The 26,220-nt window shown below is 58.8% G+C and overlaps 2 protein-coding genes across 3 annotated transcripts in view; one reads left to right on the forward strand and one right to left on the reverse strand.

The window, feature by feature from the left end:
- Positions 1-162, forward strand: part of RAD54L2 (RAD54 like 2) — a 65,577-nt gene extending 65,415 nt beyond the window's left edge. Inside the window, exon 23 of the mRNA XM_048315205.1 lies at positions 91-162. Within this exon, the coding sequence (XP_048171162.1) occupies positions 91-158 (68 nt within the window). The 3' untranslated portion in view covers positions 159-162. The remainder of the gene's footprint in view (positions 1-90) is intronic.
- A 2,417-nt stretch (positions 163-2,579) lies between these two features.
- Positions 2,580-26,123, reverse strand: LOC125331347 (semaphorin-3D-like). 2 transcript variants are annotated; one of them, XM_048315206.1, is made up of 18 exons: positions 25,937-26,123; positions 14,314-14,517; positions 9,350-9,510; positions 8,598-8,660; positions 8,256-8,375; positions 7,855-7,957; positions 7,623-7,751; positions 7,165-7,310; positions 6,823-6,937; positions 6,608-6,677; positions 6,088-6,232; positions 5,789-6,011; positions 5,581-5,669; positions 5,024-5,065; positions 4,601-4,758; positions 4,310-4,443; positions 4,001-4,131; positions 2,580-3,917 (listed from the first exon to the last, which is right to left on the reverse strand). In XM_048315206.1, the coding sequence occupies exons 2-18, from the start codon at positions 14,435-14,437 to the stop codon at positions 3,504-3,506; spliced, it is 2,367 nt and encodes a 788-aa protein (XP_048171163.1). In that variant the 5' UTR covers positions 14,438-14,517; positions 25,937-26,123; the 3' UTR covers positions 2,580-3,503. The 2 variants fall into 2 exon arrangements, with proteins under 2 accessions (XP_048171163.1, XP_048171164.1); XM_048315207.1 differs by having other exon boundaries at positions 4,310-4,374; positions 25,937-26,121.
- Between the last annotated feature and the right edge of the window lie 97 nt (positions 26,124-26,220).

Genomic DNA, 26,220 nt, shown 5'->3' on the forward strand with positions numbered 1-26,220 from the left:
GATCAACAGTTTAGCTATGCAAATTATTTTAATTATTTTTTTAAAAAAAACAAACATTAAAATAGTGCTTTCTTCTTTAACATATCCTAGGAGTTGAAAACCGAGGGGTTCTGAGCAAACTGCTGGACAACTTGTCTTTGGATGCACCATGGAAATAAAAATCAAACCCCCCCACAAAAGTAACAAAGCAAATTAACTGATGGTGTTCATGCAAGTTTCTCCAAAGACTTGACAGTGCTGCATCTGTGAGTCATGCCCTCCTGTGCTCTGTGTGTCCACCTCATGCACTACCCTGTGACACTGATTGTATGACCAGCTTGCCCAGATGTCCGTTGCATCCCTGTGAGGCTGTCAGTTTTCCCGTGGATTTGGGGAATGGACCTAGGCAAGGGCTTTCCTTGTCGAGAGTAGCAAATGTTGAGACCTGCGGGCGCATGTGGGAGGTGGGAACATGAGCAGAGCCCCCAGAGCCCTGTGGCTGCCCCAGCCCTTCCTGTGGGGGTCAGGGTAGTGGGTTCATCCAAGGGACCCTCCCACGTCATCTCTGAAAGGGGCGTGTGCTGGGACAAGGTGTGAAGATGTGGCTGGGGGCAGTCAGCACCGTGGTCTGGATGTGGTACTGGTGACTGCACACCTCTCTGCTCCTTGCCTCTCCAGGAGAGCGCCCAGGGCTTCCAGAGCAGGCCCTGGCACATCCCTGCGCTGCCACCTGATGTTCTCCAGTGGTTCCCTGTGGCTGTAGGAGCTGAGGGTGACTGGCATTCTGCTGCCACAGGGTGCAGAATGTGCCCTGGGCTGGCTGTTAACCCAGCACCAGGGTGGGGTGTGAGGGCTCTTCTGGCTCCTGTGTGGCCATGATTTGGAGACCCCTTGGCAGCCTCCTGTGGTGCGGCTGCTCTGTGCATGACCCGCTGCTGGCAAACATCGGCCCTGGGCAGCTGCAGCACAGGGGCCCTGCCCAGCAAGTGCCCAAGTACAGCCCCAGCCCCAGCTCTGCCCCATCCACCAGCCCTGGGCACCCCCTTAGTGAGGGGATGGGCCCTGGCAGAGCCTTGGCTGAGAGGTGGTCATGGAGATGGCCGTGATGCCCTGACCACAGGGCTCCCATGGGAGCTGGCAGTGGCTGGGGCTGCTCCAAGGCAGCCGGAGGCACCTGCTCTCCCATGGTGCCATGGGAAGGATTTCCTCTGCCCCACAGAAGCCACGAGGGGGTGTGGGTCATCCCCAGTGGGGGGGGAACTCTCCAAGCCCTAAAACTCTCGTCCCATGGGGCCTGCTCTTCTCCCACATCTGCTCTCCCTAGAGGTTTCTCGTCTCCAGCATGTGATTCTGCTGCAGAGGGTCCTCTCTTGGTTTTCCTGAGCCTGGAACAGGGGCTTTCCCTGCACGAGTTAAATTTTTCTTTTGCTGCTGAATTTCTGTCTCCAAATGACCTGATGGGAAGCAGCTGCTGGTTCTCAGAGGGGCTGTGGGTGACACTGAGGACAGCAGTGCAGGACTCTCTGCAGAGGGTTTTGGACAGTAAGGAAGATTTCCGAGCACAGCCCAAGGCCAGGACAGATCTGTGGGGGCCTCGGGAATGGTCAGCTGCCCTCCATGCTGGCACCCAGCCCTCGGCCCTTGCCTTTGGTGGGAGGTTTCCACTCCTGGGTACAGTCAAGTGAAGTCTGGGTACCACTGTGGGACAGTGCCATGGGCATGTCTGTGGGACAGTGCCATGGGCGGCTGCTCTGTGCCCTGGGCTTGGTGGGCTTGTTGGCCCCACTGCTGATGCAGCTCTTTGGGCTTCCTGGGGAGCTGCAGGGTGGGGGCAACACAGCCCAGCCTGACCCATGTTGGGCAGGATCTGCTGGATGTTGTCCTGCTGGAGTATCTGGGAGGGTGGGGGGGGTTGAATGCAGCTACTTGGAGAAAGCAAATATTCTGACAAGCAAAGGGTGGGATTTCCATGGGGTCTTCACTAGAAATGATGTGTATTTTGACTTTATGATGTCAGTGAATCATAGAACGGTTTGGGTTGGAAGGGACCTTAAAGACTGTCTTGTTCCAGCCCCCCTGCCATGGGGAGGGACACCTTCCACTAGACTAAGTTGCTCCAAGCCCTGTCCAGCCTGATCTTGGACACTTCCAGGGATGGGGCATCCACAACTTCTCTGGGCAACAAATTCAAGAGGCTGAATGTGCGAGAATTGCTGCTTGCTTGGGAGTGGCTTCCAGGCCAACAGGGACAAGTACAGCAAATACCTTCCCAGCTGGTATTTCTCGCCACTCTGCAATAAATTTTGTTGATCCAGTCTTGGAAGGACCAGGGGTGGGGGAGGGCTGGGGTGGGGGGGCAGAGGTTGAACAGGGATCATGGTCCAGCTAGATTACAGTGAGGGGATGGCTCCTTGCACCTCAGAGCAAGCACTCCCTGTGAAGGGAGGATGGGGCGAGTGAGGGAGAACAACCTCTGCCACCTCCCGGACCACCACCGCTGCCTCAGGTGCTTCGTGGTACCCAGCTCGGAGCTGGAGTCTGGCAGATCCATGGGAGCCTGAAGGAATCCATCACTGAGTCTCATTTGGGGTTTTCTGTTGGTTTGGGTTTCTTTTTCTTTTTTTTTTTTTTTTCCTTTTTCTTTTCTTTTTTTCTACCGCCTTAGTTTGTGGCCTGTCTTGTTATGGTTGGAAAGAGGAGTATTGCTAGCAGGGCGGCTCGGTCGGTTGGCCCCACGCATGATCATGTGCTTCCCTCTTCTCTCTGTCGAACGGGATGTGCTCGCCTGATCTCCCAGAACAGAGACTTTGAACAATTTGTTGTTTATATGATGTATTTATTTTTACTTGTGTTTCATGTCATTTTTTAAAAAAATAATAAATTGTAAGTTGGTATAACTGCCTGTTGCTTCTCCTTCTTTTTTTTTTTTTTTTTTTTCTCCTCAGTAAAATAAATGTCAAAATTAAAAAAGAAAGTGGTGTGGTTTGAAGCTGGTTTGGGTTGGAGCTGGGCTGGGCATGAGCCTCTCTGCACACCTGGAGCCCAGGCTCAGCCAGCAGCTGCGTCCTGCTGCTTCCAGCAGCACCTGGGCTCCATCCACACCTCGGCAGCCACCCAGGTGAGCATCCTGCCGCCTCCAGAGCGGAGGGAGGCATCACACGGCTGGCCCTGCCCGGGCTGGGTGCTGCAGGAGTCAGGGAACCATTGGGACAGCTGGCTCTTGCTCCTCCCTGTCCTCTGTGCTTATTATTGCTGCTGCTGATCGTCAGTAAGGGCCGGGGGAAAACAAGGGAAATAAATATTCTGCAGGTAAATAGCTTTGAGTCTCGGAGAGCCGGCGCGGGCTGCGTGCCCTGTCCCCTGTGCCCCGTGGGGCGCGGAGAGGCCGCGGGGCTGGCGGGGGTTGAGGTAGTAACAGCGAGGCGGTTCTGCACGGGAAGGCGAGAGGTGTCCCGGGGCTGGTGCCGACGTGCGAGAAGGGCCCTGGAGAGACCGGGAAGGGAGCTGTGGGCTCCCTCTGCCCCTCACAGGCGCTGCGGGTGCCTCCGCACCCGGCCGTTCTTGCTGTCCGGGGACTGGTGCTGCCACTTGTGCCAGGCTCGCTGCCGCTGCCGCTCCTGCAGCCGCAGGGCATTGCAGTAGGCGTCCAGGCTGGTGCCCGGTGCCCCCAGGGCCCGCGGGAAGCCCTTGGAGCCTGGGTGCAGGTCGATCCGGGGCCGAGGGCTCTGGTGGGCCCCTCCCAGCTCAGCTCCCTTGCTCCGTTTATACGGTGGCAGCTCCATGGCCTCGTGCCTGATGACGCGGAGGCTGTATCGGGTGAGGGGCCGCGACAAGGAGCGCTCCACCGCCTGGCACTCGTAGGTGCCCATGTCCTCCCTCGCCAGCTGGCGGATCAGCAGCCCTTGCTCCAGCACCAAGAAATGTGCGTTGTTCCTGACCTGGGGCAAAGGCAGAGCCCGTGGGTCAGTCCTTGGGGATGGAGCTACCCCTGCTCCCCGTCCCCGCTGCCCTGTCCCCGTACCTCGCTCGGGGCTGTCTCCTCGCCGCGCCGCACCAGCCACCGGATCGTGGTCTGCGGGGAGTGCGCCAGGCACTCGAGGAAGGTCGAGTTCTTCTCCACCCCAAAAACCACCTTCTCCACCGCAGCAGTCCCTGTGCAGAGCAAGGGGTGAGTACCCCGTGTGGGGCTGTGTGGCAGGAGGGAGGGAGGGCAGCACGGAGCAGCCAGCCCGCGGTGGGGGCACCGGTTTCCCAGCGCGGTGCCGCCTGCCCGCCGGGGCATGGCGCTCCCTGGGCACAGCTGGCTGCCCCCGCCGGGGCTGGAGCTCACCCTCTGCCGTGTCCTGGCACTGGCTGAGCGGGTCAGCCTTCAGCACGTCCTGGCAGCGGGCACGCCTGTGGGAGAGCAGAGGGAGCTGTGGCTGTCCCACCCCAGGCTGTGGGACTCCTCCGTGGCAATGCAGCCTGGAAGGGAGACCAGGAAAGGGTGGGGAACAGGCAGGCAGAGTGGCAGTAGGGGTCTGGCTGATGCATAAAGCTCCAGGGCTGGCGCTTGCCCTTCCCTGCTCTGAACAGCATCACTTTGCAGGGGGATTCAGGGCTGGCGAGGGCACACACTCACCTCTTCTCGGTGAGCAGGTGTGGGGCGCAGGTCTTGCCGTCCCAGGTGCAGTAGGGATCCCTGGCCAGGCAGCAGTCGGTGCAGGTTTTGCCGTAGAGCTCGCAGCGGTACAGGGAGAGCTGGAGCAGCCCGTGGGTGCTGCTCACGAACAGCTCCTGCTGCTCAGGTAAGCGGGACAATGGCAGTCAGCACCCACGGCTGGAGACCAGGCGTGGCAGGGAACAGAGCCCCTGCCCCCCGTTGGGGTAGGGGCACTGGGGGACAGCAGGAGTGCGAGACTGAGCCTGCCACCCCCTTAATGCCCTGGCAGGATCCCATTCCCTAAATGTGCACCCCCTGGGGCCAAGGGACCCGGCAGAGTAGCTAGGACCAGTTGCCCTCTCTCCCTTGGCTGCTTTAGGGAGAAGCAGAGGGGACACTCACCCGCTTTGGTGATAACTTCATGTCTAGGATGGGAGAAGGCACCTGGAGGGGAAACAAGAGGGTGCTGCAGTCATGTCAGTCCCTCCTGGGTGCCCCAGCCTGCCAGTGGGATTGTGTCCCCAGCGGTGGCAGGATGCCAGGACCCTGGGCCAGATCCCTGGTCACAGCTCCATCTGCTCCATGCAAGGAGCCTGGGCTGGCTGTGCTTGGCGTGGGCAGCCCAGGACAGCTCTGCCCAGCAGTTCCGTTTTCAAACATGGACTCAGCCCTCCCATTTTAGTGAGGGCTCCAATAGGCCACCCACATGCCCCCTCATGGACTGGATGGGGAGCTGGAAGATGACTTGGCTTCAGTCCCACTGGCTTCCCTCGGTGCTCGTAGCATTTCCTGCTGCCCAGAGCAGATGGGAGCCCCCAGCAGTGAGGTGAGAACCTCCCTGAGAGCGGTCAGTGATTTTCTGCAGAGGCTGCAGGGAGGGTGCCACGGCCACGGGAGGCAACCCGTGTGATCCAACCATGGCGCCTCAGCCCCCGTGGTGCCACCCTGGCTGCCTGTACCTTAGTGACGCTGACCTCCTCCAGGCTGATCACTTCGGGGCTACGGCTCACCCCGCCGGCCAGTGCCACCTTCAGGACTTTGCCCTCATCTGTGAAGGCAGCGGGAGGAGGAGCTGTCAGGGTTGGGAGCCCCCTGGGCTCCAGCACCAGAGTGCCGCACAAGCTGCGCCGTGGTGGCAGCGTCCCCAGAGCCGGGGTGAGCTCCAACCTGTGCCGAGGAAGAGCACGTCGTAGTGGCGGCTCTCCGCGTCCAGCCGGTGCACCAGCAGCCGCCGCAGCCGGTACGGCACATTGGCCCGGACCAGCACGGGCTGCCGGCCCTGCGGGTACACGGGCTCCCACATCAGCTGATGGCCGCGCATGAAGCTGATCACCTCGTCGGGGAAGTCCTTGGTGGACTGCAGGAGGGGGTCGTACGTCTCGCTGGGGCACTGTGCGACACAGGGGCTGCATTAGGGCCAGGCCAGTCCGTCCCACTGCCCCTCCAGCTGCTCCCCATTCCCTTACCGTGCCGGGGCGGGGGTAGGGGACACGACCCTTGTATTCTACCCAGCGGTAGTCGAATCCTTCCTTGTGTGCAAAGGGGCCGCTGAAGGCAGCTCTCACGGCAGCCATGGAGTAGATGCAGACGGCAGAGCCACTGAAGACACCACTGCCGGGAAGCACAGGGCTCTCAGTGTCCCTGCTGCTCCACGGGGATCAGGTGTATGCACACCCACACCCCCCTGAGCCAACGCTGTCCCCTGTCAGCCCCGGAGTCATGCACAGCACGCCGGGGTGACAGGAATCCCTTTGGCACAGCCAGTCCGGCCGGGGGGGATCACTGGCTGTGCCGATGCCAAAACTGTGGTTTGACAATGGGGAGGTGAACCAGCAGCAGGGAATGCAGGAAAATACTGGTGGCCCTTCCTCAGCCAGCTGGGTGCTGGTCCTGCCCTTCTCCTTGCAGAGCTCCCTGTGGAGCAGCACTGGTAGGGGCCGGGGGTCTGGAGTGTCCCACAGAGGGGCTGCTGAGGGTCCTGCTCACCTGGAGACCGTGAAGAGCCCAAAGACAAGGGGGTTCTGGGGGTCCCGGGTGCGCAGGAGGAAAACATCCTCTGCAAAGAGAGGGGCGGAGGTGAGGCACCCCAGAGCTGGAACACCAGTCCAGAGGATGCAGGTGGGCATCCTGGGGGCGCGCTGGAGGGAGCAGCCGTGGTGGAGCTGCATTGCTCACAGGTGCAGCCAGGGCTGTGCACTCACCCAGCTGGTCGAAGTGGGTCTCAGTGCCCTGAGGCCCGGGGATGGAGCACACCAGGCGGGCCTTCAGGAACGTGCTCCAGCGGTTGATGAGGCTGTGCTTCCCTCCAACATCGTTCTGCCAGGCACCAAGAGCCAGGATCAATCCAGCCTCTCTGAGTCTCCCCCACTGCTGTGCCCTCCTCATTCCCACAGAGGGACACCCCCAGCCCTGAGCCTTCTGCCCTGTGGTAGGTGTGCAGTGACACCCTCACATTCCTCTGCTTGGGATGCTCCTTGGTCCAGAGCAGTAAAAGCCCATCTCGTAGGACAACTGGCCACACAGTGCTGGCCTTGGCGACTGACCTTGCAGACCCTGGCCACCCTGGCATGGATGTGCCGCCGCTCCCACTGGCCAGCTTCCATGGCCGTCTCACGGAAGAAAATGTAGACTTTGTCATCGTGGGGGTTGTAGGTATCGGGGATGGCATAGGCACCAACAAATGCAGGCTCTGCAGGGGGAAGGAGCAGCACAAAGTGGTCCTGTGTCCTGATCCCACCCTGTGGTACTGCCCTGAACTGCTCTTGGGAGCAGTGTGAGATGCCGAGGGGACACAGGGCCCATGGAGACCTGGCTACCCAGGAGGCAGAACACCATTCCAGTGCTCAGGCTGTGGAGCATGGGTCCCACAAGGGGTTTCATCAGTGCTTCCCCCCACAGAAGAGAGAGGGCCCAGAGCAGAGCTCTGTCCCCAGTGCTGTGCCCAGCCTCTCCCCAGTAGGACGAATAGGCCCCCACGCCCTACAGGTCACCCTGCTCCTACCGTGCAGCCAGTGGTCCTGGTTCTGCTCCGTGCGGATGTAGCTCTGCTCGGCCCCATGCACCCAGGTCCGGAAGAAGGCAGCGCTGCTGCCCATGAAGTCGCTGGAGGTGCCTGAATACAGCTCCCCATCTGCAGGGTCAGGGGTGAGTGGGTGAGAAGCAGCACCTCCCAGCACAGATTATTCTCAGCACTCCCCCTCCAAGCATCCCCTCTGCTCCTCACTCGCTCTTACCGACGAGGAGTCCCGTGAAGGGTTCGTGGGGGCTGTATGGGCACCGTCCTCGCCCTGATTCCAAGGAGTGCGTCACCAACTGCATGCGGGGAGCCCCTGCACCCTGCCAGAGCCAAGGGGGAGATGTCAGCCCAGGGGGAGTCTGGGAGCAAGCTGGAATTTGGGGGAAGAGTGGGAAGGTGGCTGGTGTGTCTGTGATGAGTGGGTTCCTCGAGGGGGTGCCAGAACCTGGTCCCATCCCCTGACATTCCCAAGTCAGAGTTGCTCTTGCCATGTGAATGCCAGGGACTGCACCAGGCTGACTCCCCAGGCTCTGGGGCTCCCTCTCTGCCTGCTCCCAGGGAGAGGAGTCTCTTGACACCCTCTGCCATAGGGGTATGTCTGTCCAGGGTGTCCCTCACCTTCCCCCTGGCTCCCAGCTGGATGAAGGCACAGACGGGCTGGTAGGAGCCGGTGCCGCAGGCAAACACGTGGCTCTGGTTGAAGGGCTGGAGGAGGCGGATGAAGTTGGCACACTCTGTCTGCGCAGGGGAGATGTTCATCAGGGCCGAGCTGTGGTCACTGCTGGGGCTGCGGAGCCTGGCCAGACCCTGTGCTGGCAGCTGGCCAGCTGGGCTGACTCTGGCTGGCTCCACAACCCCATTCCAGGCAGACCCCCAGGCTCCTTTTCAGGATGATGGGGTTGTTTAATATCCGTGGTGAGCTGCCAGAGGAGATGGGTGGGGGCTGCCAGCCCTGCTTACCTCCACGTTCTTCCCTGCCAGCTGGCAGTGCTCGACCTGCTCCCTGGGGGCTGGCCAGAAAATCTGAAACACAAAGATCCCACGGATGCAGCCCCTGCTTCCCTCAGCCTCCCGTGGCACCAGTGGGAACAGACTCAGCCAACAGGCGCTGCCAGGCTCAGGTGCACGGCGAGGACATGGGGTTGCTCTGGCACAGCTCTGACACCCCCCTGAGTCCCAGGGCTGGGTGGCAGCCTGCCAAATCAACTCAGAGTGAACCTGGTGTGGGGACAGAGCCTGGGCGTGCCGTGGCCCACCCAGGCAGTGGGCAGGCTCTCCTGGATCCCAGCCCGTGGGAACACCAGGCTGCAGCGCCTTAATGGGATTTTCTTTTGTTGGGCTCTGGCTGTACACCCAGCCAGTAGGATGTCTTGGGATGACATTAGTGGACTCGCTGCTGGAGCTCTTGAGGCAGCAGCAGGGACTAGGTGTGACAGCAGGGCTCCGGGCACTGCCCACAGTCCACCCAGGTCACCTTTCCTGGCCAAGCCACCCCGTCCCTCTGGCGCCAGCCCTTCCCAGCAGGGCTCAGCTCCACCAGCAATGGCCTGACCCCACTGATTAAGACATCCTGGTGTAAATGTGTCCCTGGTGAGGTTAGAACAGCCCAGTCCAGGGCACATCCACCTCCACGCCCTGGCGCTGGGACAAGGAGTGGTTCCCAGGGAGGAAGAGGCCAGCCTGGCCAAGGCCACCCTCCTCCCAGCACTGACCTTCTCAGGCTCTCTGCTGGGATGGTCCAGGTGGAGCAGGAATATATGGTTTTTTGCTCCCACCATCAGCCAGGCCCTGTCTTCATCCACCAAGAGGGCTTGGAAATCCATCCCATCCCCTGAGGCCAGCAGCAGGCGAGAGCTGTTGGATTTCAGCAAGTCTGAGGAGCACAAAAAAGGTGAGAGAAAGAGAAACCCATCCATGAGTGACACAGCCAGCAGCCAGAGGCCCCACACCTCCCTCTCTGGGACAGCTCTGGTCACCTATCATTGCTCCAAGGGTACATAACATTCCTGCCACTGCCTAAGGAAAACCCACCTCCCTCGGTGCCCCTGAGCTCATCACGGAGCCTCCTCCACATGCCTACTTGAGGGAAAGAGTCACTCCTACAGAGAGCAGAACTGTGCTGGCCTTGCCCTGCCTGGGCTGGTTGCAGGGCACAGGGCAGGAGAGGGGTCCAGCCCCAGTATCCTGGGGTGCTCAGCTTCCAGCCCACCTTCCAGAGGAACTCCTGGAGCCCCAAAGCCTCTGCACCCTGAAACCGTGGGCAGAGGATGGAGCAGAGAGGTGACTGGCTTGCTGAGGCTCCTGTAATGTTTCCCTTGGGCTCCAGATCAAGAGAGTTTACATAAAAAAGGTTTTTGTTGTTTGCTGGGGCAAAGCATCCCTCCAAGGAAAGGCTATGTGGAAACAGAACCAGCACAACCAGCTCTGGACACCCTCTGCCCTCACTCCTAAGCCTCTGAGTCCACAAAGCAGCTGCTGGGCTTTACCCCACGCACAGGGTCAGGCAGGTGGACAAATGCACTGGGACAGACCCTTGTAAGGGAAGTCCCCAGCTGTGTCCCCGGCTGTGCCACCCCAACCCAGCACTCCACATTTCCCATTCTGTGTCCTGAGACACAGCCTAAACCCAGCATTAGGCTGGCTCAGGGAAAGATCCAAGGGTGCCATCGACCCAGTGCACTCCTTTGGGAGCCAAGGCAGCACAGTGGGAAAGGCGTTGCTGTTCTGGCTGCGGCTCCTCCCATGCAGCAGCCGGGGCGGCTCGCCTGGCCCTTCTGGCACACTTGTGGCCGTGTGGGTGTGTGAGGAGGACAATAAGCTGTTGTCTTTTGGTTAAAACTCCGGAAACAACATCCCTGGGGCCAGCATGGGTCCGTGATGTGCAGTGCCAGGTTTGGGGGCTGTCTGTGGGGCAAGCATCCCCCAGTGCTGCCAGAGCGGTGGCTGCACCGACACGGGGCCGCAGCAGCTGCCACCCCCCAGCCCCTGCTCCCAGGGATCAAGGCAGGGCAAACCGGCATTGAGGCAGTCCTTGGAGCTTCCAGAAATCGTAACACATCCCTTCTCTGTCCAAAAGTGACAGGACGTGGCTGGGGATGAAGGGCTGGCTACTCTGGCAAGGCTGCTCCTGCCTTTGGTGTTGTGCAGGGTAACGGGCAAAAGTGGGGCCTTGGGAGGGGGAGATGGAGATGGGCTGCACTGGATGGGGACTGAACGGAGGTGGAATGTGGCTGGAAACCCAGGGAAACCTGTAAGACCCAGGCTGAAAGTCTGTCCAAAATCACATGGAGTGAAGCAGTGTGTCAGGAACACAGGGAAGGAGGTGGTCAAGGGAAGCCAGTGCTGGCCAGGTGGATGCAGAGTGGACGGGAGCGTGGGCGGATGTGCGGCCCCGAGTGCAGGTGGGGTGGACGTGGGCACAGACACAGCTCCATCCAAAGGGATCCGGCTGACCCGGGAGGTTGTCTCACTTCCTTCCACCCCTTTTCCAGGGCAGAGGGGAAGCCAGGCCAGTGCCTGTGGGCTGGAGACGCCGCTGACGTGCGCTGGTCCCTGCTGGGACAGGCAGCACACGGGGCCCTGACTGGATCCAGCAGCCAGGCTGGCTCCCAGCTAGCGCTTCCATCTCCCTGTGCTCCGGGGTCAGAGCTCCTGTTACGGCACGGACACAAATCCTCCTCTGCCAGCAGCAGCTCCAAGCTGCAGCAGGGAAATCCCGGCTCTCGTCCTGCTGCCACGAAAACTGCACAGCCCCACTGCACTCCCCGCCTTCCCTCGGCTGCCCAAGGGCTCTCCTCTGGGTACAAGAGATACAGGGCAGAAGGCTTCCAAGCCATTTCCCACCGGCTGAACGGGATTAACAGCTGAATTCCTGTCCCTGCCTGCTGGCCGTTGTCCCTGCTGGATCTCCAACGGGGCGCGGTGCATCGTTCCCCCTCCTTGTGTCTGCCAATGCTCCCAGGACCTGCCTGATCCAGGGGAAATGTCGGGCAGGGTGCTGGGGAGGGAGGTTGGGGTGGGAGGGCAAAGCCCATCCAGTACACGGGTGTAATTAAGAGGAATGGGGACAAGACTTGTCCTAGAGAATGTCACTTGCTGGTCACCCTCTGACCTGCACCAGGCCTGTCGGAGGACAAGGTCAGGCAGGGTGATGGAAGAGCCCTCTCTGCTGCCTCTGGTAGTATGTGGGAGAACCCTGGAAGGACTCACTGCCCTGCACTGGCACCCTCTGGCAGGTTAATGACGAGGAGGGGCTGAGCCTGACCCCATGGCTCTGCTCCGTCACCAAGGGGACGTCGAGTGCTGGGATCCAGACCCAGGAACTTGCTGCACAAAACCCAGCCTCTTCTCACCTTCTGGTCATTAGATCCAAACCTGGCCCTGGAGGCAGGGAACCAGGGGCACTCTGCAGCAGCCGTGCCATGGCCAAACCTAAGGCTGAGCCCAGAGAAACATCTTCTCCTTTGTGTTCACTATCTCCCAAGGCCATGGTGTTTGTCTTTATTGCCGGGACCACTGTAACCACCTTGTCCCATCCATCATCTCCGCCTGCCCCTCAGCCACGGCATCCTCCGTGCGGGGCGACCCCGAGCTTCCTGGGGTCACAGCCCGGCTGTGCCGGAGGGCTGCCCTCTTCCCTTCCCCCTCACCAGGCACAGCAGCCCACAGAGGAGATCCCTGAAGCCCAGGGGAAGCTCGGTGCTAAATCGGGCTCTGGCCCCTCACTGCTGCTGGCTGATAAGGGACGTGCCAGGGCAGCCCTTGGTGCGATAACCAGAGCCCCATGACCTCCCCGTGCTCCGGAGCACTTGCTGTGCGGTGGTGGCCTCTGAGTCCTGCCTGGCTGGGCTGGCTGCAGATCAAAGGCTGGCAGAGCACCCGTTCGCCAGTTCCTGGGATATTCCCGCAGGAGGAGCTGGCAGGCGTGCTGTGGTTTCACTGCTGCAGAGCCTGGGGAAGGAGATGCTGAGCTCGAGCAGCGCTGGGGCTGACCCAGCCTGACCCAGCTGAGCCCAGGCTGCCCCCGTGTGCTATAATAAACCTCCTCCTCACTCCTCGGCAGGGTGGGAGCCGCTGCTGTTGTTCCTGGCCCCGTGCCCTGTGCCCCATCCTTCCTGTGCTCTCCCGGCCCTCGCTGCTGTCATTTCCTTCTCTCGACCCTGCTTACGTCTTCTCCCCCGGCCCCACCGAGGGCTCTGCCTGCCACCCCCATGCTGGGATCTGAGGATCCCCTGGACGGACTCTCAAAGGCCTCCTTTTATTTATTTTTTTTTTTCCTAGGGGTTTTTAAACCTAAACTTCTCAAGGCATTGTGTCCTTGAACCTGCCCCGTGCTGTCCATGAGTCACATCCCTTTGCCATTGTTCGCTCCGTCCTTGAGCCCTCCTGATGCTGGGAGCTTCCTCTTCTGCCTCTGCCCAAGGCTTGAGGGCTTTTGGAGTGCCTGGCCCCGGGACACTGTGGGGCTTTGAAGTCAGCAGCCTCTTCTCTCCAGCTGCCACAGCAGTTTCGTCTGCCTCCTCTGGCTCCAAGGAAAGGCCAACCCTGCACTGTTTCTGAGCTGGGCTATCAGCAGGGCCATCTCCTCACACAGATATCCTGCACCCCTGGGAAGTCCAGCCCTCTCCAGACACAAATCTTTCACTGTGCTGGTTGTCTCTGCCTGGAGAGCAGCTTCTCAGGGTGACAGAGTGGGCTTAGAGCATGGCCCTGGAGCCTGGAGTGCCACGCTCATGGGAAAGCTGCTCCGCCCTCTCTCAGATGTGGAGTGGGTCCAGCCCTCCCGATGGTCACATCCAGGGCAGCACTGAAGATGTGCTGAGCTGCCATCCTCCAAAGCAGCTTGCTGGTTTTCACATAGGAGAAGCTGAAAGCAGCTCAATTGGCCACATCCGTGCTGCAGGTTCACGGCAGGGTGAGAAGCTGCCAGGCTGGCAGGGTTCTGCTCTAGCTGCTCAGGTCACTCCCACGTAGACTTTCTCTAGGTACTCCCTTTCCACACTTCTCTGGGCTGTGTGTTGTGCTACCTGTCAGTCTGCTCTTGCTGCATCTTCAGGTCACCAAAGCTCTCCCCCTCTGCATCAGGCTTGAGAGGAGCAAACTGTGCCTCCCCTAAAGAACTCATCATGTAAACAGAGCAGACAGATGCAGGGAGGGAGAAGTGCAGCAGGGAGATTATCTGCACAGGGAATCAGTCTCTCCTGGCAGAAGAGGAGGGGCAAAAGCGGAAGGGCTGAGCTGGGGTGGGACTGTGCTGGTGGGAGGCAGAGGAAGAGGCTGGTGAGACTGTCCTGGGGCTCAGTGTCCCTGTGAGCTGAAGGTGGGGGACATTCCCCAGGGGTACCCAGTTCAGCCCCAGTCCAGGACACACCAAGAGAGGTCCAGAGTGCATCTGAGCTGAAGGACACATCCCCTCTAGTCCCAGTGTTCTGCTGGATCAGGCCAGGGCATTCCCTGTTCAACCTCCTTTTCTGATGCCAGCAGTAGTGGTGCAGCGTCCTCAGGGACTGTGCTTGGAGCTGCACCCCTGAAACATCCTGAGGCCCCAGAGGGCGGAGAGGTTACGGCCACAACCACAGAGCTGTCTGTCTCCCCAAGCCCTGGCCACCCCTTTGCTCCCTGCAGGGTGCTCTCCCAGCCCTCCAAGGCAAGGTGCAGATCCCGAGGAACCCCTTACCTTTGTAGGCGAGGCGAAGGCGCGGGGTGTGCTGCTTCCATGCGGTGCTGCTGCCCAGCTGCTGCAGGAGGAGGCAGAGCAGGAGTGTGGCGGGGGGCAGCCAGTGGCCAGGGGCAGCCCACATGGTGGCACGGGGCAGTGGGCAGGGTCTGTTTGCCCTCACAGCACCATGGTCCAGCGCCGAGATGCCACCTCCAACGCCGGCTGCAAGCAGAGAAGGAGGAAGGCTGCAGCTGTGCTCACTGCACCAGTGTGGGCACTGGGAAGGCAGCTGTGGCTGGGACACCCACTTGCCTTCCACCCCCCGGGAGCTCCAGCACATTCCCTGTCCAGGAAATTCACAGGCCAGCTATTCCAGCCTGCCTAGGGGAGGTGTGTGGGGTGATGCCAGCATGCCCACAGCACCTGGTACCTGGGAGCACTGGGATCTGGGCATCCTGAAGGTGATTGACATGAGGGCAGTAGTACCCTCTCCAACAGGCTCTCAGAGCTTGGGCATCCTCTGCTCAGTGTCTGCTCAGACCCCAATGTTTGGCAGAGCCAGGTGGAGGATCCCTAATATTCATCTGATCTCAGCTTGGGGTTAAATCTCATGCCTTTCACTGAAAGGGGAATTCATGTTTTGGAGCACCATCCATAAATGCCATTTCTGTCATCCCCCCAATATCATCTGTGGCTCTGTGTGTGCATGACACATCCCTGGCCAGGATGTCTGCAAATTCCTGGTCACCACAGAGCTCTCTGAGGCCACCAGCATCTGCTGGCTCCAACGTGCTGTGGATTGGAAGGGCTCTTTAACACATAGCCCCTTTTGGATGTGTGCAGGGGTTCACAGCCTTGCCCAGCAGCTCCCATGGCTCCTGCCAGGAGCAGGGCTGCCCTGCCATCTCTAACCAGTTAATCCAGGCTATTTAGATGCTTTTTCTCCACTTAATAAAAAACCTGGTCCCTACATGGCAGCTCTAACTCCCCCTCTTCCTGCATATTAAGTTCTTCCAGTCCAAAGACTGAAAGATTTTAAATGAGCTTTTTGGCTCATCCCTGGCCAGAGGCTCTTGGCACAAGGAGCAGGGGATTCCTGCCATCCCAGTGAAGGGATGTGGGAGGGATGGTGGAGGCAAGTCTTTCAAACTGCCTTGCACAAGAAGGAGTGCTCAGCTCTGCCTAGGGAGGAGGTTTCAGGCTGGTGGAGTTGGGCTTTCTCTCCCTTCCAGCAGCAAAGTGTGTTTGGGCTGGGGTGCAGCTCCTTTCTTGCCCCTTCCCTGCCTTCTCTACTGCCTGGGTCTCGCTCTGGTCAGCACAACCTGCTGCTGCTCCAGGTCCTTCCCCTGTACCAGGAGACCTGGCCCCACGCTGGGACATGGATGTGACCTCAGGGTGGTGGCTGTGCAGTTCTCTGTCTCTCTTTAATTTGGGGCTGCTCTCTCAACCCAGCCAGCCCTTCCTGGGCACTTTTCAACATGTCAGCCATTGCCTAGGGAAGGGAAAAAACCCACCCCATAACCATGATGGGTTTAGTCAGGTTCAAATTGCTCTGTATTGTGGAGAGGGGAGGTTCTCTGTTAGGAACCCATCAGCCACAGGGGGATTCACAGGCAGTGCTGCCCTTGCTCCCACAAACACCTCCCCAGCAGGCAGCAATGATGAGCTGCTCCAGTCGTCTCAGCTCTTCCCTTGCTCAGCAGCTGCAGTGCTGTCCCCGAGCTGTCCTGTGGGCTCACAGCCATGCCCCGAGCGAGCACTGCTGTCCCAAGGGTCATCACAAGGACGGGGCTGGGATTTGACGGGGATATTTTTTTTTTCCTTTGCCAAAGTGTGTTGTGTTGCTGGAGGACTTGGGAAAATGCTGTTCTCTAATTGAAGGTTTCTATAAATGGAGCTGGGTCTGTGCGAGGCTTAACTTTGGGCTGAGGCAGACTTGGAGGGATCTTTCATGACCCAGGGAATGCCAGGGCAGGCTGGGATTCTGTGGATGGCAGGCAGGGCACTGCTCCTGCCTCAGGACACGCTCACACATGGTGAGCTTGAGGGATTCTTCACATGCCTGGTGCAGAGGCTGGGGCTGCGCTCCCGGGTACAGCTCGGCTATACCAGCGCTCCATCTCCTGCCCTGGGAATGCCAAAAGCAGAGCTGATTGCAGCAAGAGCCACAGCCATGCCCAGGAGGATCCCAGAGCCCTGGCAGAGCTGGGCACAGGAGCAGGAAAGTGAGGGTTTTGCTGAAAGGTCTTGCGCCAGACAAGGAAAGAACAAAACTGCCACAGGATAACCTCCAGAAAGAAACACTTCCCGTGGGTGCCGTTCTTTCATGAGCATAGAGGGGCTCCCTCCCATCGTGCCCAGGCAGTGGTGAGGCAGATCCACCTCCTGGCACCCAGGTAAAATCCCAGCACAGCCCCCTGAGCCACCTGTGCCCACAGCCGCTGGCACAGGGACATCCCTTGCTGTGCCAGTCAGCGCGGGGACACAGGGAAACAGATCTGCTGGAGGTGAGGAGCTCGGCAGAGTTTACACGGAGAGGGGGAGCTCGGGTGCCTGGTGGATGGAAACAAGCTGGGAGTGATGAATCCAGGGTTAAATTAAACACTCCCGACAGCTTTAAATAATCAACTGTCCAGAGCTGCAACTATTTCCATCTCAGTCTGGAGAGGGAAGTGCTGATGAGGGCGGGCTGCCGAGAGAAGGGAAGGCAGGGGTTAACGTTTCATACTGCAGGCACCACAGGACCCACAGGAGAGGACTTGGGGGATGGCAACCTTTGTTTGGAGGGCTGGCAGTGACCAGGAGCGCCAGGCATAAGTGGCACAGGTGGTGACCCCACGGTGTTGGGCTGAGTCTGCCAGCAGTCCACCAGGTGCCCTGGTCCCAGAGGTTTTCCTGTGCCCTTCCTCCCTCCCTCCTGTTCTACTGGAGACCTGCAGAAGTGACAGAATCACAGAATGGTTTGGGTTGGAAGGGACCTTAAAGATCATCTTGGTCCAACCTCCCCTGACATAGGCAGAGATGCCACCCACTGGGTCAGGTTGATCAGAGCCCATCCAAGCTGGCTGTGAACACTTCCAGGGATGGGGCATCCACCACTCCTCCGGGCAACCTGTGCCAGGGCCTCACCACCCTCGCAGTAAAGAATTTTTTCCTAATATCTAATCTAAATCTCTCCTATTTTGGCTTCAAACCATTTTCCTCTTGTCCTATCACTATCTGGCTGTGAAGAAAGTCACTCTCCCTCATTTTTATAAGCTCCCTTTAATTACTGTAAGGCTGCATTGAGTTCTCCACAGAACAGAAGTCCAACAGGTCTGAGGTTCTGGGCTGTCACACAAAATCCCTCCAGAAAGCCTTCCCAGGAAGTGAACAGCCCAGAGAAAAGACAAATCCCTTCTGTTTGAGACGTGGGTACAGGAGGGAATCGTTTATCCGTGAAAGCACCAATTTCCTCCTGACAACTCCTTTGTGCTGCAATGCCATGAACAGCGTAAACCGGCCCGAATTTCAGAGGGGGAAGGGCCCTGGCAGTGGGTTTATCAAGCTGTAGATTATCTCTGAGAGGGAAGAGCATGCTGAACTCCGCTCCCCAGCGATCCCGCGGCACGAACAGCGGCGGCCGTGTTTCCATGTGCTGCGCTCATTTCACAGCCCCGATTGTATCCCCGATAATCCCCACGCGCCGTTCACAGCCTGCTGCCTTCTCCAGTTACACGGCAGGGCTGGCAGGGCCAGGGGCAGAAGGCTGGTCCCCAGCAGCTGGGAGACCTCAAGGGAAAGGAGCGGGGGGAGGAGAGGCGCTGCACCCCTTGTCAGCATCCATCCATAGCAATCATCCCCACTGGGGGACAGAAGCGCTGGCCTAGAACGCGCGGTGAGAGGGGGGAGCCTCAGAGAGACTCCCCCCACGGGGCTGGTGCTTCCCAAGGCTCCCAAGCACCCAAGCCCTGGCTCCCAGACCTGAGCCCCCCCGCTCCCGAGACTGTCCTGCCTCTCCCAGCAGAAGCCCTGGTGTGGGTGGTTCCCTCTCTGCCGCTTTGGGAGCTGCGAGAAGGGAGCCGCACCCTGGCAAGGAAACTGAGTGGCAAAGCCAGGGCAGGAGGTGCAGCGGACTCAGCCCGGGTGCCCATCCTGCGCACACATCTGCGGGTCAGCTGGGCGGCTGCCACATGCTCTGTGCCGTGGGAATGTGGAGCCACGTGTGGGGGACCGCGCACAGCCGGAGCTGCTGGCCCTGTGCCTCGGCCAGCGCCCCTGCCCGCAGCTGTCCCTCTTCCTAAATCACCGCCGGGCCCCTCCCTGCCCGCGCAGGAACAGAACCCTCCCTGCTCAGCCCAGGGCTGTGGTTGTGCCTCCCCATCCCGTGCGGGATGATGGATACCCTGGCAGCTGCAGGGAGAGGCAGCTGTCCACTTTCTCCAGTGGAAGGACAAAGGCACAAGGGTGAGCCCTCCCTGCCTTCCCCCTGAGCTGCCAGGCTGGGGCAGGGCCAATCCTTGGGGGAGCCTGTGGTGCTGAGCGATTTGTGGGAGGACGTGACGGTCCTGCTCCGTGACATCAGAGCTGGGACCACAAAACCAGGTGCCAGAGCTTGGGTGGCATTGGGGCACCACGGTGTGCCCTGTGAGGCATCAGGGTCCCAGTGAACCCTTCAGTCACAAGGTCACACGTGCCCACACAGATCCGCAGAGATCGAGGGGAGCAGACTTTCGGTGGGGTTGGATGAAGGGATTGTTGGGCTGCTCCAGGTTCAGCCGCGTCTCTGCCATCACACAGCATGGGGCCAGCAGGATCCCGCCTGGCCAGGACATCTCCCAGCAGCCTCCCCACTGCCACCTCCTGAGGTTCAAGTCCCCTGGCTGCAGTTAGCCCCAGACCAACCTTCCTTGCCAGACAGCACTGCTGGAGTGTGCCAAGCACCACGGGTGGGGACGAAGGCGCCCAGCTGCTGCTGGCACCCTGCAGACCCTCGGGATGTCACCCCCACCAGGCAGGGGGGCTCCTCGCTCACGGGTACTGGGTGACAATGGCAATGGGGCAGGGACAGCCCTGGGGTTTGGGTACTATCAGGGGGACCTCGCTGCCTGTGGTGACACCTCAGAGCACAAACACCGCATCTCCTCTAACCGTGTTTGTCCCCCTGAGGTTACAGTAGCTTCAGGCACGCTCCAGCGGGGACCACATCCTCTGGAAGCAAATGGGGAATTGCCAAGCCTGAGGCTGGCCAGGGTATTAATAACTGTTTATGAAGGGATAAGGAGCTGGCTTCCCTTAACATCCTGCTAATCCCTTTCTTGGGAGGCTGTTGGCTCAGCCCCTTTCTCTTGCTACTGAGAGGTGATGCCTGACCTGGCCTGGCTCTTGGGCATCTGGCAGGGAAGGTGGCTCAGCAGTGGGCTTGTGTCAGGGCACAGTGATAGGCACAGTGAAGGGCTGAATCAGCCCCTGCTTTCAGCCCTTGCAGGACTTTCAGATGTTCCTGAATGCGCTGCTTGAACGGGACATCCACTGTTCCTCCTCCTAATTTACCCCAAGGGCATCCAGCACCAGGGAGGCAGCAAGTCCAATGTGCAGAGAAAGCTGAATGGAGACACAGCATTAATTGCACCTTGCAGGTCTCCTCTCACCTAAAATGCTGCCAGAGCACAGGCAGATTCCAGAACAGAGCAGTGCCACAGTCCTGCTGTCCACGCCAGGGCTCCTGTCGTGAGCAAACCACTCTGGGACATCAGCGAGAAGTGGCAAATTCATAGAGAATTGGGTTCCTCCATGGACAAGGTGGAGGTGGGACAAGTGTGGGTTAAGTTGGTGTATTAAACTCTGGGCTAACTTGGCATACTGAATTCCCAATTTGCCTTCTAGTGCAATTGAGAAGCTTAAATTTCTTTCACAGAATGACAGAATTGTTGGGGTTGGAAGAGACTTCTGGAGATCATCCAGTCCACCCCCCTGCCAAGGCAGGGTCATCTGGACCAGGTTACACAGGAATGCATCCAGGTGGGTTTGGAATTTCTCCAGAGAGGGAAACTCCACAACCCCCCTGGGCTGCTGCTCCAGTGCTCTGCTACCCTCAATGTAAAGAAGTTCTTCCTCATGTTGAGGTGAAACTTCTTGTGTTTTGCTTTATGGCCATTACTCCTCATCCTGTTGCTGAGCACCACTGAGGAGCGTCTGGCACCATCCTCTTGGCACCCAGCTTTGAGATATTTATATGCATTAATGAGATTCCCTCTCAGCCTTCTCTTCCCCAGACTAAACAGGCCCAACTCCTGCAGTCTCTCCTCAGAAGAGACATTTCACGTTTGGAAGGAGGTTGCCATGTTTCAATGCTGTGTTAAAGTACCCAAATAAGGCAGAGAAGAGGCTGAGCTGCCAGGCCAGGTCCCCAAAGCCTCGGGGTCCCCAGAGGCAGCACTGAATTCCTCAGAGCCATTTATACTCCAGTGCTGAAACCCAGCCTTGTCACCTGTCTGCCACATGGCCTGACACTCAGCACAGCCCTGGGGAGGCTCGGGAGCCCTGCCCTACTCAGGAGTTGTTCTCTGGGCTTCAGATTTTCCAGGCTCAGCCTGGGTGAATCACACACCTGGCAGGGGCTCCAAGGTCAGGAATCAGAACGGACTCCAGCAAGGGGCAGGTTTGCCCGTGCTCCTTGCCATGGACTGGCTGTAAAGCCTCTGCTGGGAGAAGGACTGGGTGGCACCCAGGGTTCCCAACACGGAGCTTGCCAGCCCTGGCTCACCAGCTGGAACCCAGTGCTGCTCCTTTGGTGGCCTCTGGAAAAGAGGTATTGGGTTTGATTGGGGTCCTGGTGACACCCCTGCGAAGAATCCCAGCAGAGACCCAAGGCCTGGGGGGGGACAGCTCCATCTCCAGGGGTGTCTCCAGGGAGAGCTAGCCCTGGGAAAAACATTGCTGTTCCCTGGGCAGGCTGCAGCCTTTCCCAGCACTCCCAAGACAGCACTGATTGCTTCCTGAAGCTGCCAAGGCTTTCCACAGCAAACCCACACGATGTGCAGCATTCATTTTCTTCATTCATGTTGGTATTATCGCTTCCCACCTCCAAACCTATTGGACAGGGATGCTCAGCACCTCTCAGAGAGCTTTTTGCTTTGCCACTTCTCCAGGTAGGAGCTGGTCATGAAGCACCTGCTCTGCTGCTCAGTAACCCTGCTCATGAGCCACTTCACCACTGCCAGCCAGCGACACGGCTGCTGGTCGCACTCCCGGGGCCACTGGCTGTCCCAGCTGGGGCCACCCGCCTCCCCCGACACTTGAAAGCTCTGCAGTGTTTTCTTTTCATCAGCAGGAGCCCTGCTCCCGGCGCTGCTGGCCGCTGCGCTAATTGGAACAGGCTGGGCAGGCGTGGGGGGCTCCGCCGGAGAAAGTATTTTAATGAGGATGGAGGGTGCCTGCGCTGTTATCTGCTTCTTCTCAGAGCCTCTTGGCTGTGCTCCTCGGGAATTACAGCCTGGATTGCCGGGTGAACTCTCTGGCTCGCCAGCCTTGGAGCCCTGCACAGCACCACGCTCCGGGAGCCAGGGACACGGCTCTGCCCGGCTCCAAGGGACTGACCCCTGCCATCCCCCCCGGCAGCTCGGCAGCGGCCAGGGGACATGCCTGCACCACGGCTGCAGCTTCTGTGCCGGCTATTTCCCAGGATCAGCGGCCAGCAGGGACACTGGGAGGGACGCCGGGCCGTTCACCCCATCAGCTGCTCAGCCACTCTTCCCAGCAGGTCGGCTCCAGACGGGGCTGAAGGTGCAGCGCGGCTGGGAGGGGCTGGGACAGGTCAGCCGCTGGGCAGCTGTCGCAGCAATGGTGTGGGGGAAGCAGGGCAGCCGCAGCAGGATGCTCCAAAGCACACAGCCCCCCTGCTTTCAGTCATCTCCCTGCCCGGCCATCGCAGGGAGAAGCCAGCCCAGAGCGTGGACACAAGCGGGGGTACGCCCTCTCAGCACGGCTCCTGTGCCAGGATCTCCAGAGGGTCAGAAGCAGACAGCACCACGCCCCATGCCCTTCTGCCCAAGCCCTACCTCATGTGAAGCCCTCTCTGCCCCCCATGTACCCGTCTGCACAAGGTTCCACCGTGGAAGGCCACCGTGGCTGTCATTACTCCAGCATGGAGCTGAGGCACAGGTGGATTAAGTGACCTGTTCATGGCCAAATGGGAAGCATAGCAGGGCAGGGATTATGTCTCATCTTCCCCCAAAGAGCAGCTCATCCTCCTAGAGCACAGAGCAGCTCAGCACTGAGCCTGGCTCCGTGCATGTGGCTCTGGCACATGGTGGCAGAGCTGTCACCGTGTCACCGCCCGCCTGCGTGGGAGCACACGCCGTGGGAAGGCCACTTCTCCTCTCAGAGGACAAGGGACAGATTGAAACCGAAAGCCCTTGTTTTCCTTTTCACACTACAGAGATCTCAGGCCAAGTTAGCTGACATCAGTGGTCTCCTAGAAAAGGGGGAAATAAACCTGGACGCAATGGTGGGAGAAGAAGGGGAGTTCCTGCACACAATAAATGGCAGCTCGCCAGCACATGAGAGCAGAACAATAACCCCACATGGCTGAGTGCTTGTGAACGGTGTCATTCCAGGGAAACCAGATCCTGGGCAGACTCCCAAGTCAAATGGGGCTGATGCTGGCAAAAATTGTGCTCCATGCTGTGTCATGCTGATGGTGGAGAGGGGTTGTGCTGGTCTGGGGCACACGCATGGCATGCCTGCAGGTACGGTAGAGCCAGGGGGATCAGGGTGTATATGGAATCACTGAGCATGGAGGTGGCAGAGCCCAAATATCCTACAGTGACCACCTTGGGAATAATGAAGGCTTATCTCTGCCAGGAGTATAGAGTGCTCCCTTCTGGGTATCACAGAACCACTGTCATTCATGGCATCTACCTGCAAGGAGATGCCGGGGGTTTATGGCTGTGATTTGGGATAATCTAATCTTTAGGGAGGCAAAATGATTAGGTCCCCCGCGCTGTGAGTCCAGCTCTGTCACTTACACGGGTCATTTCACCATCCTGTGATTCAGTTTCCGCAGGCAAAAAGCACTGGAGAAGGTACAGCCAGCTCCTGGGAGCAGGGCAGGAGCAGGGAGGTGTCAGCTGCCTTGCAAGGACCAGAGAGGATCAAAGATGGAGACCCTGTCCAGGGCAGGTAAGGCTGTTTTCATCCTCTCTCCCTGCTCCCACTCCCCTCTTTGCTCCCTGCTCCAAGCAGAGGGGAGCAGGATCCCCTGATCTGACCTCCTCCAAATGGGGGGTTCCTCAAAATGGGCAGGTGAGGCTGGGTGTGACCCCCTATTCCCCATCCAAAAGCCTTTCCTGCCTGCCCTGCTCGGGCCAGGAGGTGACTCAGCTGACTGATCTCTCTGTCTCTGCAGGTTTGTAACCATGTGAGCGAGTGCCTGTAAGGATCTAACTGCCCTGTGCTCTCTGAGCCACCTCTCGCTGTAATCCCAGCCAGAGTGGGGATAGACCAAACTTGGAGGAGGAGGCATCTCCAAGAGTCTGGGAGCCAAAATTTACAATAAATCTCCATGCTTGCTGTAAACAGCCCCTGAGAGGGTGTCACAGGAGCATGGCAGAGAGTGAGGCAGCAGAACCCCCATCTGGAACCTCTACCAGCCCTGTCGGCTCAAGCTTGGTTTGGCAAAGAACATCATTGGCAGCAGCAAGAGGTGCCAAGGACCCCAGACTTGGCTCCAGCTCCCTGTCCTGGAGCTGGGTGCTGCTGGATGCTGCTGCTGGCAGCACCACTGCCTGGGCATCAGCTCTTGTCCAGCCAGATGAGATGGCTCAGACCATGGCAGCTGGTCTCCAGCCTCCATGCACAGGCACGATGGTATTTGGAAGAACATCGCACATCCTTGGGGGTTTCCTGTTTAATTCTCAACCTAAGGAACTGCACCAAATGATCCCTGTCTTACACGCTTGTGGAATTCAGCAAGATTAGATTAGGGATGAATTCTTCCCATATTTCTTATAGGGCTGATATCTCTGCCCTGGCTTTCAGATTGACTTCCCCACCCTCATTAATCACCGGGGTGTTTGTGTCTCTGTCGTTTTCAATCCCGTTAACTCGGCAGGAGAAATCTATCTGTTCCAGCAGCCCATCGTGTCAAGCCAGTGACCCGTCAGGGCTGCCTGACCCCCTCCCTTTGAAGGCTGAGCGAGGAGTGGCCAGCAGAAAGCTGGGACACGCTCCACTTGGCAAAGAGAAAGCTCCCCATGGCTCGTGCATGGGGCGCGTGGCCGGCATGTGTGCGGGGCGGCCGCGGTGCTGGGACCAGATCTCCTGCAGCACTTTCCCCCCTTCCCTCAGGCACATGGCTGCAGATAAAAATGCTGGTTTCCAGTTTAGCAGAATTTTCCTGAGAGTGCTCAGCAGCTGGATCAATGCAGTGATTCTTTAAGGGCAATAAACTTTTTAACTAAAGGCAGGCTCACCAGAGCTGCTTTCCTGTAGGCAGTGCATCCCATGGCCCAGCTGCCTTCTAGGGCTGCCACACACTCAGGAGCCGTGATTCATGCCAAGGGTGGTCTTATTTCAAGGACAGAAAGAAAGAAATAACCATCTCTGTCTTAATTTAAGTTCTTCAAATGTTTTGTTACTTGTTTCTGGACATAAACAGCCATTCAGCCTTCTCCTTCCTCCCTCACCCTGAGTATCAGCCCCTCACACTGAAACACACCCCCCCATCCCTCTCAGGACACTCAGGGGTGCAAGGCTCCCGACTCCCGGCCATCCATACCCAAGATCTGTAATGCTTCCAAGCAGAAGGATCATTAGTTAAGAGACTCCTTTGGAGAGCACCCAGCATTTCTCAGGCTCTGTTTCTTTTCTGCCTGCTGTATCATTTGACCCGAGTTTCCGAGAGCTGAGGCATTGCAGAGGGAGGTTGAAGAAACACAATTTCCCTGTCCCAACAGATTTCATAAAGCCCAAGCAGAGGACACTGATCAGAGAGGCTGGTTTTTTTCTCCTTAGATCAAGGATGTCACAGTTGTTTAGGAGACAAATGATTGATTTTTATCTGGTGAGGAGGGAGAAATCTGACAAAGTTATCTCTGAGCACTGGCAAAGCCTCCAGCATGGGCTAGTGACAATTAGCCCAGTGTAGGGTTTTGGGCTGTTAAACCTCAGCAGCAAGGCAGAGCATTGAAGCCGAGAAACCCTAGAAAAGCCAGCTCTGGAAACAGCTCTACCACAGTAAAAACAGGACAAAACCTTCTGGGATCCAAGTTACAGCATTAATGGACACAACACAAACGTAAAAGATGGTGGCAGGGGGTTGTTCTTTAGGGTGCCTTCCAACCCAAAGCATTCTATAAAGATTAGTAGAGCTTTTCATGGCATGCTAGGGCAAACAGAGTGAGCTCTGCTCTCTCTGCAGGGGCTGGGATAAGACCAGTCACTCAGGAGCTACTTTGCACGAAGCTGTAAAACAGAACGAAGCTGACAGTGAAAGCAGACGAGCTCACGACTGATTAACCCCGGCTCAGCTTCCCGGGCTGAGCTGCTCCCACTGGGAATGCTACTCCCGCCAGCTCTCAGGGGGAGAGAACCAAGGCAGCCCGGAGCAGCCTGCGCTGCCCAAGCTCATGAACAATTAACCCCGTTGCTCATTACTCACCGGCCAGAGCGATCCCAGCGGCGATGCCCACCCTGCCGCCAGTCCAGCGGCTCCAGCCTCTTCTCCCAGTGAACCCAGAGCACCTGGAGGCTGGAGGCGGCAGGAGGAGCCGGAGGTGGGGAGGACAGCCGTGGGCAGCCCCTCATTCATACCCAGCCCCGGCTGCGGGAATCCTCCGTCAGGTCCGTCCCCTCCATGCACACACCGCAATTGCCATCTAGCGGTGCGGGATCGGTGTGGCCGGCGCTGCCGGGCTTCCATGGAGTCACAGGGAAATACTCGAC

This window comes from Corvus hawaiiensis, chromosome 11, assembly GCF_020740725.1.
Source record: "Corvus hawaiiensis isolate bCorHaw1 chromosome 11, bCorHaw1.pri.cur, whole genome shotgun sequence".
In the NCBI taxonomy this organism is placed as follows: domain Eukaryota; kingdom Metazoa; phylum Chordata; class Aves; order Passeriformes; family Corvidae; genus Corvus; species Corvus hawaiiensis.

What these genes read in the sequence shown, in the direction of transcription:
- LOC125331347 (XM_048315206.1), bottom strand. Translation starts at nt 14,437, where the DNA reads ATGTGGGCTGCCCCTGGCCACTGGCTGCCCCCCGCCACACTCCTGCTC. An exon ending in GGGCTCTTCACGGTCTCCAG is followed by an intron (nt 6,233 to 6,607) that starts GTGAGCAGGACC and finishes GCTTCCCGGCAG; the next exon opens with TGGTGTCTTCAGTGGCTCTG. An exon ending in CACCTGCTCACCGAGAAGAG is followed by an intron (nt 4,444 to 4,600) that starts GTGAGTGTGTGC and finishes TCTCCCTTCCAG; the next exon opens with GCTGCATTGCCACGGAGGAG.